At 37.5% G+C, this 14971-nt stretch overlaps 1 protein-coding gene across 2 annotated transcripts in view; it reads left to right on the top strand.

The window, feature by feature from the left end:
- The first annotated feature begins 309 nt into the window (after positions 1-309).
- Glcci1 (glucocorticoid induced 1) overlaps positions 310-14971 on the top strand; it is a 69351-nt gene continuing 54689 nt past the window's right edge. Inside the window, exon 1 of one of the 2 annotated variants that reach the window (XM_051177123.1) lies at positions 310-759. In XM_051177123.1, the coding sequence (XP_051033080.1) occupies positions 333-759 (427 nt within the window). In that variant the 5' untranslated portion in view covers positions 310-332. The remainder of the gene's footprint in view (positions 760-14971) is intronic. The other variant, XM_051177122.1, reaches the window with a different exon arrangement.

Genomic DNA, 14971 nt, shown 5'->3' with positions numbered 1-14971 from the left:
AGGAGCCGCGGGAGCCGGGCGAGTGCCCCGTCAGCGCGATGCGCGGGGCGGCGGCGGCGGCCGTGGGCTGGACGCGGGCCGGGCCGTGAGCAGCCCCGCCGAGCGCCGCGGGGCGGTTGGGGCCGTTGGACGTTGGCTGTCGCGGCGTCCCCTCCCCCTCGGCGGCGGGGTGCGCGTCGGAAGGGGAGCCCCGCGGCTCCGCCCCTCGCCGCCCCTCCCCCGTACACATCGCACGCACCGCCGCGCCGCCGGCTCCCACACGCTCGCTCGCCGGCTCGCGCGCCCGCCCGCCCGCCCGCCGGTCCGCCCGCCCGCCCGCCTGCGGAGCCACCATGTCCACTGCGTCCTCCAGTTCCTCCCAGACCCCTCACCCCGCGCCGCAGAGGATGCGGCGCAGCACCGCGGGCTCCCCGCCCGCCGCTGCCGGCAGCGGGACGGGGCCGGCCGGAGGCTGCGCGCCCGCTGCGGGAGCCGGCCGGCTGTTGCAGCCCATCCGCGCCACCGTGCCCTTCCAGCTCCTGCGGGGCAGCCAGCACAGCCCCACGCGCCCGGCCGCCGCCGCCGCCGCCGCCGCGCTCGCCAGTCTCCCCGGGGCCGGCGCGGCCCGTGGCCCCAGCCCGTCTAGCCCGACTCCATCGCCGGTCGCTGTCCCGGCCGAGCAGGCGCCTCGCGCCAAGGGCCGCCCGAGACGGTCCCCCGAGAGCCAGCGGAGGAGCAGCTCACCTGAGAGACGGAGTCCCGGCTCGCCCGTGTGCAGAGGTAGCGAGCCCAACCCTCCCGTCCTCCCGGGCTGCGTCTCCCCGACGGTGCCCTGCGTGGAAACTTCAGCCTCTCCGGGCTTCTGTTTGCTAGTGCATTACCGAAGGTGTGAAAGTGGCTTTGGGAATCTCACTCTCCCCCCTGAGGTCGCTGCAGGGCTTTGGAGGAGCGACCTGAAAATCAACTTTTATCTGACTCTCACGCCGCCCCTCAGATTTTATCTTGCATCCCTCGCCTGCAAGGAAAAGTGTTTCGGTTTAATAGCTCCTTAGCTTTCTGTGTTGGTAGCCGGGGAAGGAGTTGCCGGGTGAAACCCTTAAACACGCACACAGACTCTCCAGCGGCGGATAAAGTGGCAATAGGAATCTCTGCAGCCTTTGTGCTTTCCCACAAAGTTCTTGACTTGCCTGTGGTCTGTTTTGCTGGTGTTGTGTTTTGGAAAGATTGGTGGCATTAGTTACGATGTTAGCCTATCCCTTGCATGCGTAGAGGAAGTGTATAGGCTTTATTCACCCTCTCCGCCACCTCATACAACCATGCACCAGATCACTACTACACTACAAATGGCTTACGCCCGAAAGGTGATTTTCACGATGAATTTCTTAGAGCCTGTGTGTGGAGTATGTTTACTTTTTCCTTCCATCTTCAAGTATACTTAGCAGTTCTCAAGTTTCTTTTTTGTTAGGTGCCAAACGTAATGGTGAGTGTGGGTGGATGCTGTGGACTCCCCTTAATGTTTTCTGTTTGGGTTTGGTTTTGTTTATGCCTAGGGACATAGAGCATGATCTAGTTGACTCCTGGGGGAGTGAAAGAAAATTAGGCAGAACAGGGACGTAAAGGCCATAAGGGAGAGTCGAGTACCTAATATTCTTAGGTACCAGCCTAGAGCTAGTTACTGCTGCGGCTTCATTGTGGAAGGAAGGAATCATATGGAGTAGGGAAAGAAAAACAAACAAACAAAAACCTACTCAGACGTGAAATATTACCAAGCTCCATACAATGTTTACATGGTATGTGGAATTTTTTGTTTAAGATGGATATCCTAAGGTGTTTAGAGTTGGAGAAAGTGATTGCAAAATGATAGATCAAAGTTTAGGTGCTTTTTTTTTTTTTTTTTTTTTTTTTTGCTTTCATTTAGATCTGTAATTAGCATGTTGCTAAAGCACTTGCTTTCAGACCACTTGATGGTAAGCCCCTGTAGGCTATAGTACAGTGGAGTAAGTGCACAGCACCAAGAAATACATCCTGTAATCTGTATGCACCAGGAGGAATTTGCTCCCCCACTACTCCCCCAGGTCAAGCCAGCTGCTGCAGAAACTGACATCCTCCAGCAAATCCTGAATGAATGAATGAAAACAACGTGATCGCCCTAATAATGACCACAACTGAACACATATCTTTGGCTGTATTTTACAGAAAAGTCCACCATTTTCTAACAGATTAATGCCATATGCAACTCCCTTGCACATTTTCTGGGGCTGTGTTAAATGAGAGGTAGCAGAAAGAAAAGGAGGCAGCAGTCACAGACATTTTTTGAATGATTCAGCTTTAACAGTTTGTTAATGAAGTTTGGGGATTTTCTTTTCAGGAACAATGTAAAAAAAAAGTATTGTAGATTCTGTGCAGAGGGTTTTGTGGGCAGAATGAGAGAAGTTTGGCAATTGCTGCAACAATATAATGGCCACCTAGTACCTCCTTTCCTTTTGTTGATAAACAGTAACATCTTACCATAGATAATAGTACAACTTGTTTTTCTACATCCCTCAAAAGCCCTAATTGCTTAAGAATTACATGCCCCATCATGAAGTAGTTTTAATGAAATTTGTGATTAGGCTTAAATTCGACTCTTTGTTGTAGAATGGCACATCAGAGTTTAATGCAATTTTAATGCAATCATGAAGAAAACACTTAGTTCTGAGTCTGTGCAGTAGGCAGATTTGCAGGGTCAAAGCTTGTGCTGGGAATTAAAGGACTTTTCTCTGCTGTAGTTCTGCTGTTTATAACAGTAGGTGTTTATGTCAGTCTCTCTCATTCAAGTGATTTTGGAATGCAGGCTCTTATGATCTTAGTTCCTTGGTTTTTATTACCCTGTGTCTTGTCCACACTGCCTTGTTCCTACATATTGAACCTACAACATATAACTAATATATTCTCTCTATTTAGCTGCTTAAAAACCTATCCTGTAACTTAAAATTTTGTTCGTTTCTTTGGCATTCACTAAGGTTCTGACTTGAGTGGGTTTTAGTTTGCAGTGACCAAAGCGCCTGCTGCTGTGACTGCTGCTGCAGACACTGACATCACTCTGCTGCATGAATGAAAAACAACAACGTGCTCCATTTCTTTCTCTGCTCTCCTTCTTCCTTGTTTTGCACATTTCATGGTGTGGGGATAGATGTTATGCTATACTTTGGAACTACACATAAAAATATTTAAGTAGATAGTGATTGAAGGGATATGTATTTCATGTAGATGTATGTTTACAGAAAGCTTTAAGAGCTACCGGCATTTGGATTGTAGGTGACAACTAAGCATTCAGAATTTTACTCATATGTTGTCTGATGATGGAACAAAACAGGGAAACTAAGTTTTTTGATTCTTTTTATCAAGAAGAAATGCAAACAGAATTTTTAAACACATAATGTCAGTATTTTCTCATAAATACTCTTAGCATTCATATTTATGGGGGTAAGGTTAGAGTGTTGATACCTACCTAAGTCAGAAAGCTGAGGAAAAACTGAATTCTGTAAATAGGAACACTCAGTTTTAAACTTTATCATAGTAATATAGACGATCCACAGAAAGATAATTACCTTAATTTCTGGACCATAGTTTTAGATAATTTTAATGGTTATCATAACAGAGGATACATAGACCTGTTAACATCATGCTGTATTTAAAAAATATGGATACTTACAAATTGAAAGTTGTGTTTTATTGGTGTTTCTTGGTCATCCTTTTTGTAATTTTTCTTTCCTGTGTATTTCAAAACTTCAAGGTTTATTGTTTATGTTCATTTCTGTTCTTCTACTATTAGAAAATGTCATCCTTCCCCTTGTTTGATTCTGAAGTGGTGAATGACAAGCTACTGAATGCATCCTCTGGCTCCCTGTGATGTGTTTGTAATAGATGTAAAATCATAAAGTATTATGCAAATAGTTATTTTTTGTGATGGTAATAACAAACTACCTTTGAGATAAGTAGAGCAATTCAAATGAGATTAAAGCAGAGTGTTAGAGTTAAAATTAATGATCTTTAGTAATGATCTAAAGAAAATATAAAGAGGCTGTTCGCTGAAATCCAGTAGAAAAGAACCCATGGGTTTAAACACTAAACAAGTACAATGCTATAAAGCAGTAGGTAGCAAATGTATGTGTGTTTGTAAATATCCAACATTAAAGAATTATAGGTCATAAAGATATAAAAATAATTGCATCAGAGTACTCTAGTTGGAGAATCCTGCTTCTGTTTACTTTACCAAATCTAGTAACAAAAATTCTGAAGATCCTGTAACGTAGTTCCTTTTATGAAAACAGTGTGTTAGTCTTTTATTTAACGTCCCAGATTTATTTAGGCCACATACTCCTAAGAGATTGGCAACCCTAGAGTGAAATTTTGTGGATATTTTTTTTTTCCCTCAGGCATCTTGAAAACCTCTTGTTTTATATATAAAGAAATTACGCCTATTATTAAAAGACAATATAAAGCCAACAAGCATAGAAACTGCAGGCACTGTATTAATGTATATGTGTGTGCCTAACTAGTTCATTTGCTTTAAGTTTTTTAGTTCTTCATTAATTTTTCCTTTTTGAGTCATTTTAATGTCCTTAGTTGTGAAATGCAAATAGCTTAGTAATTTTTTTTTCTGTTAGAAATAGTCTTCAATTTCCGTTTTTGAAAGTTCGTTATCTGGCTAGTATTCCTTGGGTTTGAGGTTCTTTGCATCCTTATCCCCATTTAAAATTTATAGGAACTATTTCTAAATTTTCCAGAATAATCTTTAAATTCTGGTGGGGGGGAAGAAGATTTTTAATCTCTTAGAATGGCTGTCGTGTGTGTGTGTGTGTATGTGTGTGTGTGTGTGTTGTCCCCGTTCCTCCCCCCCATCCCACCCCCCTCCCCCCGGTCAGTTACCTTATGGTGCATAAGATCTCAAAATCCAAAATCAATTGTATGAGTAGTGAAAGCTATTTGATGAATCTACTTTATGTTCAAAGATTATATCCTTCCCAAATTACTATTACCCTAAGCATACAGAACATTGAATACCTTAGGTGTATAAAGTAGGTTTTATACACCTACGTTATACATTTTTATGTGTTATTATTGAATTGAAAATCATTTTATTAATTGGAGTAGTTTTCACAAAAGGATAGTTAATTGACTGCGGTTTACATTTTTGCAAGAATTTTACACTGATGAAATTTTGAAAGGTAATGACATTCCTTTGATTATTTTACTTATAATGTGGGCTATGTTTGAACTAAGAAAACAAAACTCAGGTCCACGCAACACATGTAAATAAAAAATAACATTAAAATTAAGTATGACATTTCTAAAAAAATAAAAGCCAGTTTTACCAAAACGTTCACTTGCAGCTGATATCGTATCAGATGTATATTACCAGTGACTCTGGGTCTTAATTTTAGTTATCTTTTTTCCAGAGCTTAGAATTCTCAGACACCACCCAGATAGGCTTTTCCATAGCACCTGTCCTGGATCTGTGCCTGGTGCTGTTGTAGTTTGTTTTCAGTATATGTTTTTGTTCTTCTATCAAATGGCTAAGAAACCAAGTCTGACAACCTTTCTTTGTGTCCTACATATTATTTAAAAAGAAGTTGAGCTGATCTAATGTATGGTCTCTTAATTGATCTGCTAAAATTAAGCTGAAGAAAGAGAACACCACTCATTTACTGAGAAAAGTCTGGGGAAGTGATAGAATGGCCAGAGCCTTTCCTTTACCTTGATCTGGACCCATAAAAATGACCAGACCCTAATCAATTCTTGTAATAATTTAGAAAAATATTTGCAGTTATTCTGCAGAATAAATTTTATTAGGTTAGTAGTAAGTCTGAAGTATCTAAGGGTATCATTTATGAACAAAATATAGAAAAATACCTACCCCCAAATATCATTTTGTTTAGAAACAGATATGACTGATACCTTTATAACTGTGGTTTATTTTAATTGAATGTTGTTGAGGCCGATAACAGGAGGCAAGTCCATGAGTACTTGGTGACTTCCTTTGTATTATCCTGTCTTTCTTTTATGTTTCCATGGTACTCTTCTGTAGTGCTCTTATATTTTCTAAAGTTAAGACCAAAAATAGAATATGGAAGGATGACCATTTTCTTTGCTTGCTTCTTAGGGGAGGGGGCATTGGCACTCACACATGCACATGGAGGTAACAGAGGGATATGGAGATTGTACCTTGTTCCTGGGGCTCAGTGTCTATTATAGCTCTGGTCCTATTCTCATGTAACAAGTATTTGTACTGTCTCTTGAATCACTTTATACTATGCAGAATCCTTTACTTTCGTAAGTATTTAGAATTCGTTATAGTAGTGGTAAACTGATTTGACTAATGACTAAGGAATTACTAAGCAGGTACTGGTCTCAAGCAATTGTCTCTGTAGCTTGCTTGATTCAGCCTTCCTGGGAGTCAACAACTGTGCTTGCAATGTGAGTTTCTACTCCACATATATAAGTAAATGAGTGCCACCATGTTGTACCTTAATTATGATTTGGCCAAATTAGGAATGAGTTGAAGAAGCTAGTGAAACCCATAGGAGTGTGGCAAAGTTAGTGTTCAAGATTGTCTGCCAAGTTATTGGAATTAGGTAAATCACCAGTCATCTAGCAGTATTTCATAACAAAAAAACTAAAAAGCACTGCTACTTGCTGCCTAGTGTTGCTGAAGGTCGAAAATAGCTGCCATCAGCCAATAGTAATAAAAAATATTTCTGTATGTATCTAGTATGGCTATGGGGAAACATTTTGGAGAGTTCATTAACTGATTTTTGTATTTTCCACTATTTGTATCCTAACTTAATACATTTCTTAAGAGAATTGACAGAGTCACCTTGTATAATTTAAGGTAGCTCCAGATGACCATCTTTCTGCCTCAAGTTCCTGAGTTACTGGATTACAGGATGCTGTACCTTACCTAGTCTTTGCTCATAAAAGTCTTTACTATTTGTCTACAGTTGGGAATTTACAAAGCACTCTTTCAAATGTCTCAACAGTGAAGTGGCCCGGGGGTTACTTTAAAGTTACCACTCTGTTTATATATTCTTTCTTTCATTTTTGAAACTGAGAATACCTCCATTCAATGCCTTCTGTAATGTCTGGATCTACTGCATGTCATTGCATATACATAATATTCTTCTGTAGTTTGACTTAGAGTGATGTCACTGGCCTTTATGCACCCTGAACACACATACACTTTGTTGTAGAAGTCTGAATTGTTGAATGTGGTTTCTTGTGTAGTAGTAGTATTGGAGAATGTGTAGCAATACTTAATGATGCCTTTTGAGACTATTGAAATGAGTATGACTTGTCTTTGACTAAAATACCTGCTACTACTGAGTAAGAATGGAAGCTAGTAAACCTTTTTCTATAGTACCATTTTTGAGTGCTCAATGACTTATTTCTTAACTCAGAATTTATATATTTCATTTTGTATTCCCTTGTAGTTTATATTTTAAAGTAACATTAGCATTATAGCCCTCACCTTTACTCTTCACTTATGTTCATCTTTAGGATGGTTGCTGTGTTTTCACTTATCATAGGCCATGCGATCAAAAGTTAACATCTTTATATGTAGATAAGGATCAGATTTTACACCTAATCTATGGAAGAACCATAGGTACTTGATGAATCATATTTTGTGTGCCAGTCTAATGTTGCAAAAAAAATATTGGAGAAAAGTATATGGTCACTGAATATAATCATGTAGTAAGTCGACTGAAATTTTAAATAGGAATTTAGGAAATGAGAAGGCATAGAAAGTGATGAAGTAAACGATTATTATTTTATATTCATTAAAAATACTCAATTCTTTAAGTGCCCAAGAATGTTAAAGAAGATAAATATACAGTGTAGTTGATGAATCTTTGCATGTTTGAGCCATGTTATTATTCCATAATTAATGTAGCTGTTTACAAGTCCTTGGCAGTTTAGCTATGGTTTGGTTATGACTTTTTGATTTCTGTATCTCTGTAAAGGTAATTTTTGTGGATGTGTGTGCTTTACCCAATACACATGGGATTTTTAGCATTACAATATATAGCATGATATCTGGTACTTAAGGTCTTGCAGTCAATATTAGTTAAGTCCATATACAGGATTTACAGAGATTTCTGCTTGAGCTATATAAATACACATCTGTGCTCACTGAGAGACAAGAATGCATACTCTGGCATGAAATCACTGAAGCATGGTCATAAGGACATGACATCTTATAAATATGTGATAGGTTTAATTTTATAGATTATATTTATGCTGACCCCCCCCTTTTTTTTTTTTTTAAATAGAATTAGCTGGTGTTGGTCTTTGTTTTGGGCCCGACATTTAACAGTGTAGTTAAGCTTGGAAAAACACAAATTTAGATCTTTGGATAATGTAGAAGGAGCTAGTGTTTTGCTGTAGAAATTGTTGGGACAAAAATGGATTTTACATAAATGTTTATATTTTGAAAGACAAAATATAGGCTTCTATAGAGTGAGGGTGAGTTTTTTGTATAACATACAAAATTTAAACATAACTATGCATGTTTTTAGTCATAGATAGGTACATGGAGTTATGAAATGTATACTAAAATGACTTTAGAATAGTTTCTTACAAAGTCATTTAAAAGACTAACACAAACCATTACTTAAATGGACCTTGACTTTGAGACAATTTCCTAAGAAGCCAAAAGTCTGAAATGTAAAGATGAACATTTAAAAAAAAAAATTGATGCACGTACTAATTATCTTATTTTGGTCCCTTGCCTTCAACCCCTTCCATGTCTCCCCACCGCCACTCCTTCTCAAATCCATGGTTTGTTTCCCTTTTTATTATTGTTATACACATTAACACGTGTGTGCATATAAACACATAATATAAATACAACCTGGCAAGTACATTTAGTGTTGCTTATGTGTATATGATTTCAGGGTTGAGCACCTGTTATTGGATAGCCAATTGGGGTGCTCATTTCTGGGGAAGACTAATTTTCCCCTTTTCAGCAATTATTTAGAATTCTGTCAAGTAGATTTTTATCTGTTGAGATACCATGGTGTAAGCATCTAAGTTTTTATATTTACAGTAATTTAATATCATCCGTACCCAAAATCAGTGTGCTCTTTTAGTTAGAAATTGAATTGTAGTATTTCTAAAACCCAGGTAAGGAGATATGTGAGTTACATATTAATCTTTGCTTTATTATGATGAAAACTTAAATTGTCAGACAGGTTTCCAGGTGGTTATTTGCTTTACTGATCCTCTAACTTATGTGCAAGCAAAATAATTTAATTTATCAAAATTTTATTTGCACAAACTGTTTAAGAAGTCAGACAAGGTTCATCTGAGGTTGTTAAAACACATTACTGAATAATGTAATCCTCTTTGCTGAATAAATGTTCTGACATTTAGCAAAATTAACTAATACCCAAGAAGCTGTTCTAAATGAATATGAATATATCATTTCCATTACCTCCCTAGTTTGAGTTTTAAAGTTCTTAGAAATTTGGTATTCAGATAACTCCTAAAAAGGAAAGAACTCTGTACTGCTTTCCTCTCTCTCCTATGAAAAGATGTGTATATTTTAGATTGATATTCCAAGGTGTGTCCTAAACAAACTGAAACAAAGAGGTATTATTCCTTTTATAATTTCCTAGCACTCTAAGCAGTCTCAGGAACTAGTCTTCCTTCCTTTTAGAAATCTCTGTATTCCTGTCACTGCCAGGAAGACAAAACAATGAGTAAGCATCATTAGACTAGTCATTTCTTTATAGGGATGCATGCTTTTATTTATAATTATATATTCCTAGGGGGTGGTTTTGTTTTTGTTTTTGTTTTTTAGCATGAAGCTTGCAGGTTGAGGGTGGGGTTAGGGAGGAGGGAAGAGAAGAGGAAAGCAGGAATGCACACATGTGTCTGCATGTGTCTGCATGTGTCTGTGTGCTTTGAAGACCACACTCCTTTCTCAGCAGTCACCAGATAATGAGAAGTTCCTGATACTTTCTCCACATAGAATATAGGTTCATGATTATCTTTTTTGTACTACTTTAATTTTTTTTGTATACAAGTGGTAGTGACTTAAATTGTGCCCACTTACATAAGATAAAATCAATGGAAACCCAACTAGACACAGTTTTGAAGTTCTTCCCTGTGATTATAGGGTAATTTACTACTTATGTCATTACAATTACGTTTCTTTCCTGAAGGAATGCTTTAAATGTTGAGCTTGTGGACTAAACTGTTACTTTAAAGTTGTTTGATAAGAAATAGGTTTGTTGATTTGATTTGGAAAAAAAATAGTTTTAACATGTTAACCTTTTGTGAATCATTAAACATAATTTGAATTCACAATTGATTACTGTTAAGGATGGTGGTTTGTCCTGGCAGGGTCCCACCACCCTTGAGCCCCACATGAACACACAGACATTTATATGAATTATAGTACTGTTGGCCGATGGCTTGGGTTCTTATTGGCTAGCTCTGTCTTAATTATTAACCCATTTCTATCAGTCTATGTATTGCCACCAGGCTGCGGCTTAGCTGGTAATGCCTGGCATGGTGTTACTCCTCCGGCATCATCATTATGTTGCAGCTAATGAAGGAACATGTGATCTTACTTACAATGTCAGTTTTTTAAAAGTAGGAATCTAGTCACTCTTGGATGTCAATTGGCCTACCAAATACATTCCTCTATTTAAATGTTTTAATGTTACTGTATCACCTTGTTTGAAGTTTTACTAAAGATTCTTTTGAGATGACAGCTACTTTTTTCTTAAGTGCAAGTGCTTTTGAAAAGACATTGAGACTTATTATATTTGTGTGAGTTTATTCAGTTACATTTTTCTCCTTGTGCTACTTAGATAAGAACAAACTACTAAGAGAATGGATGTTCTCTTAAAAGCAGGAGGGTATGATGCATATAGACCTTTTTGAATAGAAACTATTTGAAAACAGAACCTCTAGTCTCCAAATGGCTTCCAATCCTATAAGCTAGAACAGATGATAGCACTGGATTCCTTGCTTACCAAGAGGTATTAGTTTATCAAAAAGTGTTTTATAGGCCCATGAGGTGCTCAGCAGGCATAAATGCCTGCCACTGAGCCTGATCTGAGTTCACATAGTAGAGGAGGGTAACAGACCCCTGAAAGTTGTTCTCTTAACATGCATGTTTAACAAAAATGTGCAAATGTGCACAATCAATTAAAAAGTAGTTAAAAATGTTTTACAGTTAAATCTGCTGCTGACGTTACTAAAAAAATTAACTTCAATATTTTATTTTAATGTTGCTCAGCAGATTTTTTTTCCCCTTAGATGACACACATATGCATAGTTATAATCTGTTTCCAATGACATGCTGCATTTCTCTGGTAAATCTGTAGAACTTTGAGGTAAGTTCCACTGAAAGAGATCATAGAGGAATTAAACTTTTTTGGAATGTTTCATTTACAGTATTCTGGATAATCTTTTATGGGGGAAAATCTTTTTGAAAATAACCAAAAAAATTATTAGGAGCCTAGTGCTTACTAGGTTAGATTATCTGCTTGCAATGACAGATTATGATGATACTCCAGTGAGACTGACTTTGAAATTTGGTTCAAATTGTCTCCAAGTATAATTCAGACATTTCTGTTGTAAAGACTTTTTTTTTTCTAAATCCTGGTATTTCATTCTGTAAGTTCACTTCTAGACAATAATTCATAGCCTTGTTTCTTATAGCTAAGCAAGCTAAGTGTGATACTTTGATCCTACTCAATTAAAATATGTTAGTTTGAGCTTCCTTATTCTTGATCTCCTGCCTTCTGCCAGCTGAATACAGAGATTCCTGTAGATGGTTAATGAGGCCTAGAGGAATGGTGATCTGTAAGATGAAGGAAGTAAGTCTGAATCACTGAATCATGATAGGAGGGCCATCTGTCAGCCAGGAAGATACACATTAGGCACTCAGTTTTTCAAATAGTGGCAGCTAGCATTAACCAGAATTACTGTACCTTAGAACTTAAAAGGAAGGTGATTAACCAGCAATTGCAGTTACTTTGATAGTTCTTTTTTGATTTGTTAAATAGGCACATAAGCTCATTGTGTATTGTCAGTACATCTGACACCCCATCAAGTTGATCATGTGACCTTGGGTGGAGTGTATTTATTTGAAAGTAATTAGCAATCATCAATCATAGCACCTTTAGCTTCTTTCTGATTAAAATATTGAAATATCATCTTTAGAAAATTTAGAGATGTTTTAAGTAGAGGCAGCCTCAGAGAAATAAGACCAGATTCTTATCAGAGTGTCTGGGAAGCACAAAGATCTTAGTGTTGTTTGCTAAATGATCATATGCTTTGTTCAGTTCTTATTCTATCTCAACACTTCATTGAAAGGATTAATAAAAAACAAGTAGAGAGGGAGAGAGAACAGAGAGGGAAAATTACTTTGAGTTATCTTTTTTGTATAATTAGGTTAGTATGGTTTCATTTCCTCCCACATTGAGACGAGTCTCCAGTACATTTGGAGGTGGTCCTCATGTGTGTATTCCAGTTGTCTTAGCTCTGATGTTTATTTTTAATGACAAGTTGTTTCCCAAACTAAAATCTTGATTGTTTTACTCATGTTGGGGACACTGGAATTGAATAATGTTATTCCATTATTTAAGCTTAAAGAAATTTAACTTAGATGTTAATAAACGTCCATTTCTGTCTACTGGGGAGTACCATCTTGACTCAAGAATTGTTCAATTAGTTATTTTTGTAGACTGTTATTGACTAAAATGGAATGACCAGTTATATGATTAGAGGAATAAAGAATATGATCAGTTTTATGATGAGAGGAATAAAGAATGATGCTATTCTGCAATAATTTCTAGCAGTCGATCTACCTTACTTTTCAACCATTGCTTCTTTTTTTGTTTGTTGTTGTGTTTTTGTTTTGTTTTGTTTGTTTGTTTTGAGACAGGGTTTCTCTGTGTAGCTTTGGAGCCTGTCTTGGAACTACCGCTATAGATCAGGCTGTTCTCGAACTCAGAGATTTGCCTGTCTCTGCCTCCCTAGTGCTGGGATTAGAGGCATGAGCCACCATCACCTGACTCTTCCTGAAAATCTTTTATGCACAATAGTGGTAGATTGTTGGAATGGAATGTGCTCTGTGTATGCAAACACAAACTATTGCTTTGTCCTTTTATTTTATTTTATTTTTTTTTAACTCCTTGGCCTTGATGAAGCTTTCATTTCTCCCCTCTCTCTCTCTCTCTCTCTCTCTCTCTCTCTCTCTCTCTCTCTCTCTCTCACCTGTTTTGTTTTTTTTTTTTCAGGACCTTCTCTTCTGTTTTTGGCTAATTCCAGCTGTAATGAAGCATTCAACTTTTGATTCATACTTACATATTTGATCCTTTTGTGTCAATATTTATTAAATTAAATGCTAGAATATATAATTATGTCTCCCTATTTCTGAAGCCTTCACTCTGTTGACCCTGTTTACTCAAGTGTGGTTTTATATTTCAGTCAATGGTCTGTTCACTTTGCTGAGGGTAAGGATAGTATTATGGGAAAATACAATTTGTAGGGTAGAGTTAATTTACTAATCTGTCTTATGTTGAGAACATTGCTGAATTTGCATATATTTTAGTGCAGATTTCTGTTTACAATCTTGGCATCAATAGATTTGCATAAATGACAGTCATACATCCCTAAGGTTTTAAGCAGTTATTCTTGTCCTAAACCTTTTCCCCTTATCTATAGTTTACTGTGGATTTAACTGTACACTCAGTTATTAGGCTATTATTAGCCAATCTGTAATTGTTATTATACAAAAAAAAGTACTTTAAGTAATTGAACCTTTTCATTTGTATGTTGCATGCTAAAATATAATTCTACAGATTTTCATTTTAATTTGAGAAAAAAACCTTTCTACTTATTTAGCCAGACTGATGTTTTCAGCAATATATTAAGTCACTTTGTTGCAGTTCAAATAGGAGAAAAAGTTTATGGTTTTCCTAGAGTGTTGTTCTATATATTGTTTTAAAAATTACAGGAACTATAGGGGTGCAGATAGCTATGTATCTCATTTTACATTTTCATATCCTATTCATTTATTTTATCTTAAAGTTGACATAATTTGATCTTTTGTAGAGTTTCCATAATATTCATATAGTTAATTCTTTCTTTAAAAATTTTGAGGTGCTGATGAGATGGTTCTGTGGGTATAGCTGCTTGCTATCAAGCCTCAAAACTTGAGTTCAGTACCTGCAATCCATGTTGAGGGTTCCTCTGTGAGCTTTCCTCTGACTTCTGTACACACTACACACATGCATACAAACACACACTGAATAAAATGCAAACAATATTTTAAAGAGACTCTTCTTCTTTGACATGTGCAGTGGATTATTCTCTTTGTCACTTCAGAGTTTATTCCATTTAGCCTCTTCCAACGCAAGAAGGTCCTTCTTAATTCACTCTATGATGTCTTTTTCTGTGAGTCCTCTGACCAACAATTTCCCTTAAAGGGATTCCTGAATTCCTATTTCTTGCTCCTTTCCTGACATTTGCTATTGGCTTCTCTAGGATGTTCTTTGGAATTTACTATGTGGTCATCAGATTTGGAAAGCAAGAATAGGTCAGTTCAGTTGGGTGCTCAGATTTCAGTTACTTTCTTCTCTAGGTTGAGCAGAAACTAATTTTTGTCTTTATGTTAACAAGAAAAAAGCATTTCTAAACCTAGCCTGCACAATGAAAGTATAATATGAGAAATGTATATACACAAACACACACATACTAAACATATATAAAGCTATCATTTCTGTGTCTGGCTTTAGAAAGAATTTGGCACCACACAATCACATATTCCAGAAATTGAGGCTTAAATACTTAAGGAGAACACTAGTTTTACTAAACTGTAGTTATTAATTTTACTGTACTGTGGTTCAATATTTATTTAACTTATCAGAACATGCTCTTGCTCTCCTTTTTCAAAGATTGTAGCTAAATGGTTCCTACATACCAGCTG

The sequence above is a fragment of the Phodopus roborovskii genome, unplaced genomic scaffold, assembly GCF_943737965.1.
Source record: "Phodopus roborovskii unplaced genomic scaffold, PHOROB, whole genome shotgun sequence".
In the NCBI taxonomy this organism is placed as follows: domain Eukaryota; kingdom Metazoa; phylum Chordata; class Mammalia; order Rodentia; family Cricetidae; genus Phodopus; species Phodopus roborovskii.
This window is presented reverse-complemented; position numbering and strand designations above follow the sequence as displayed.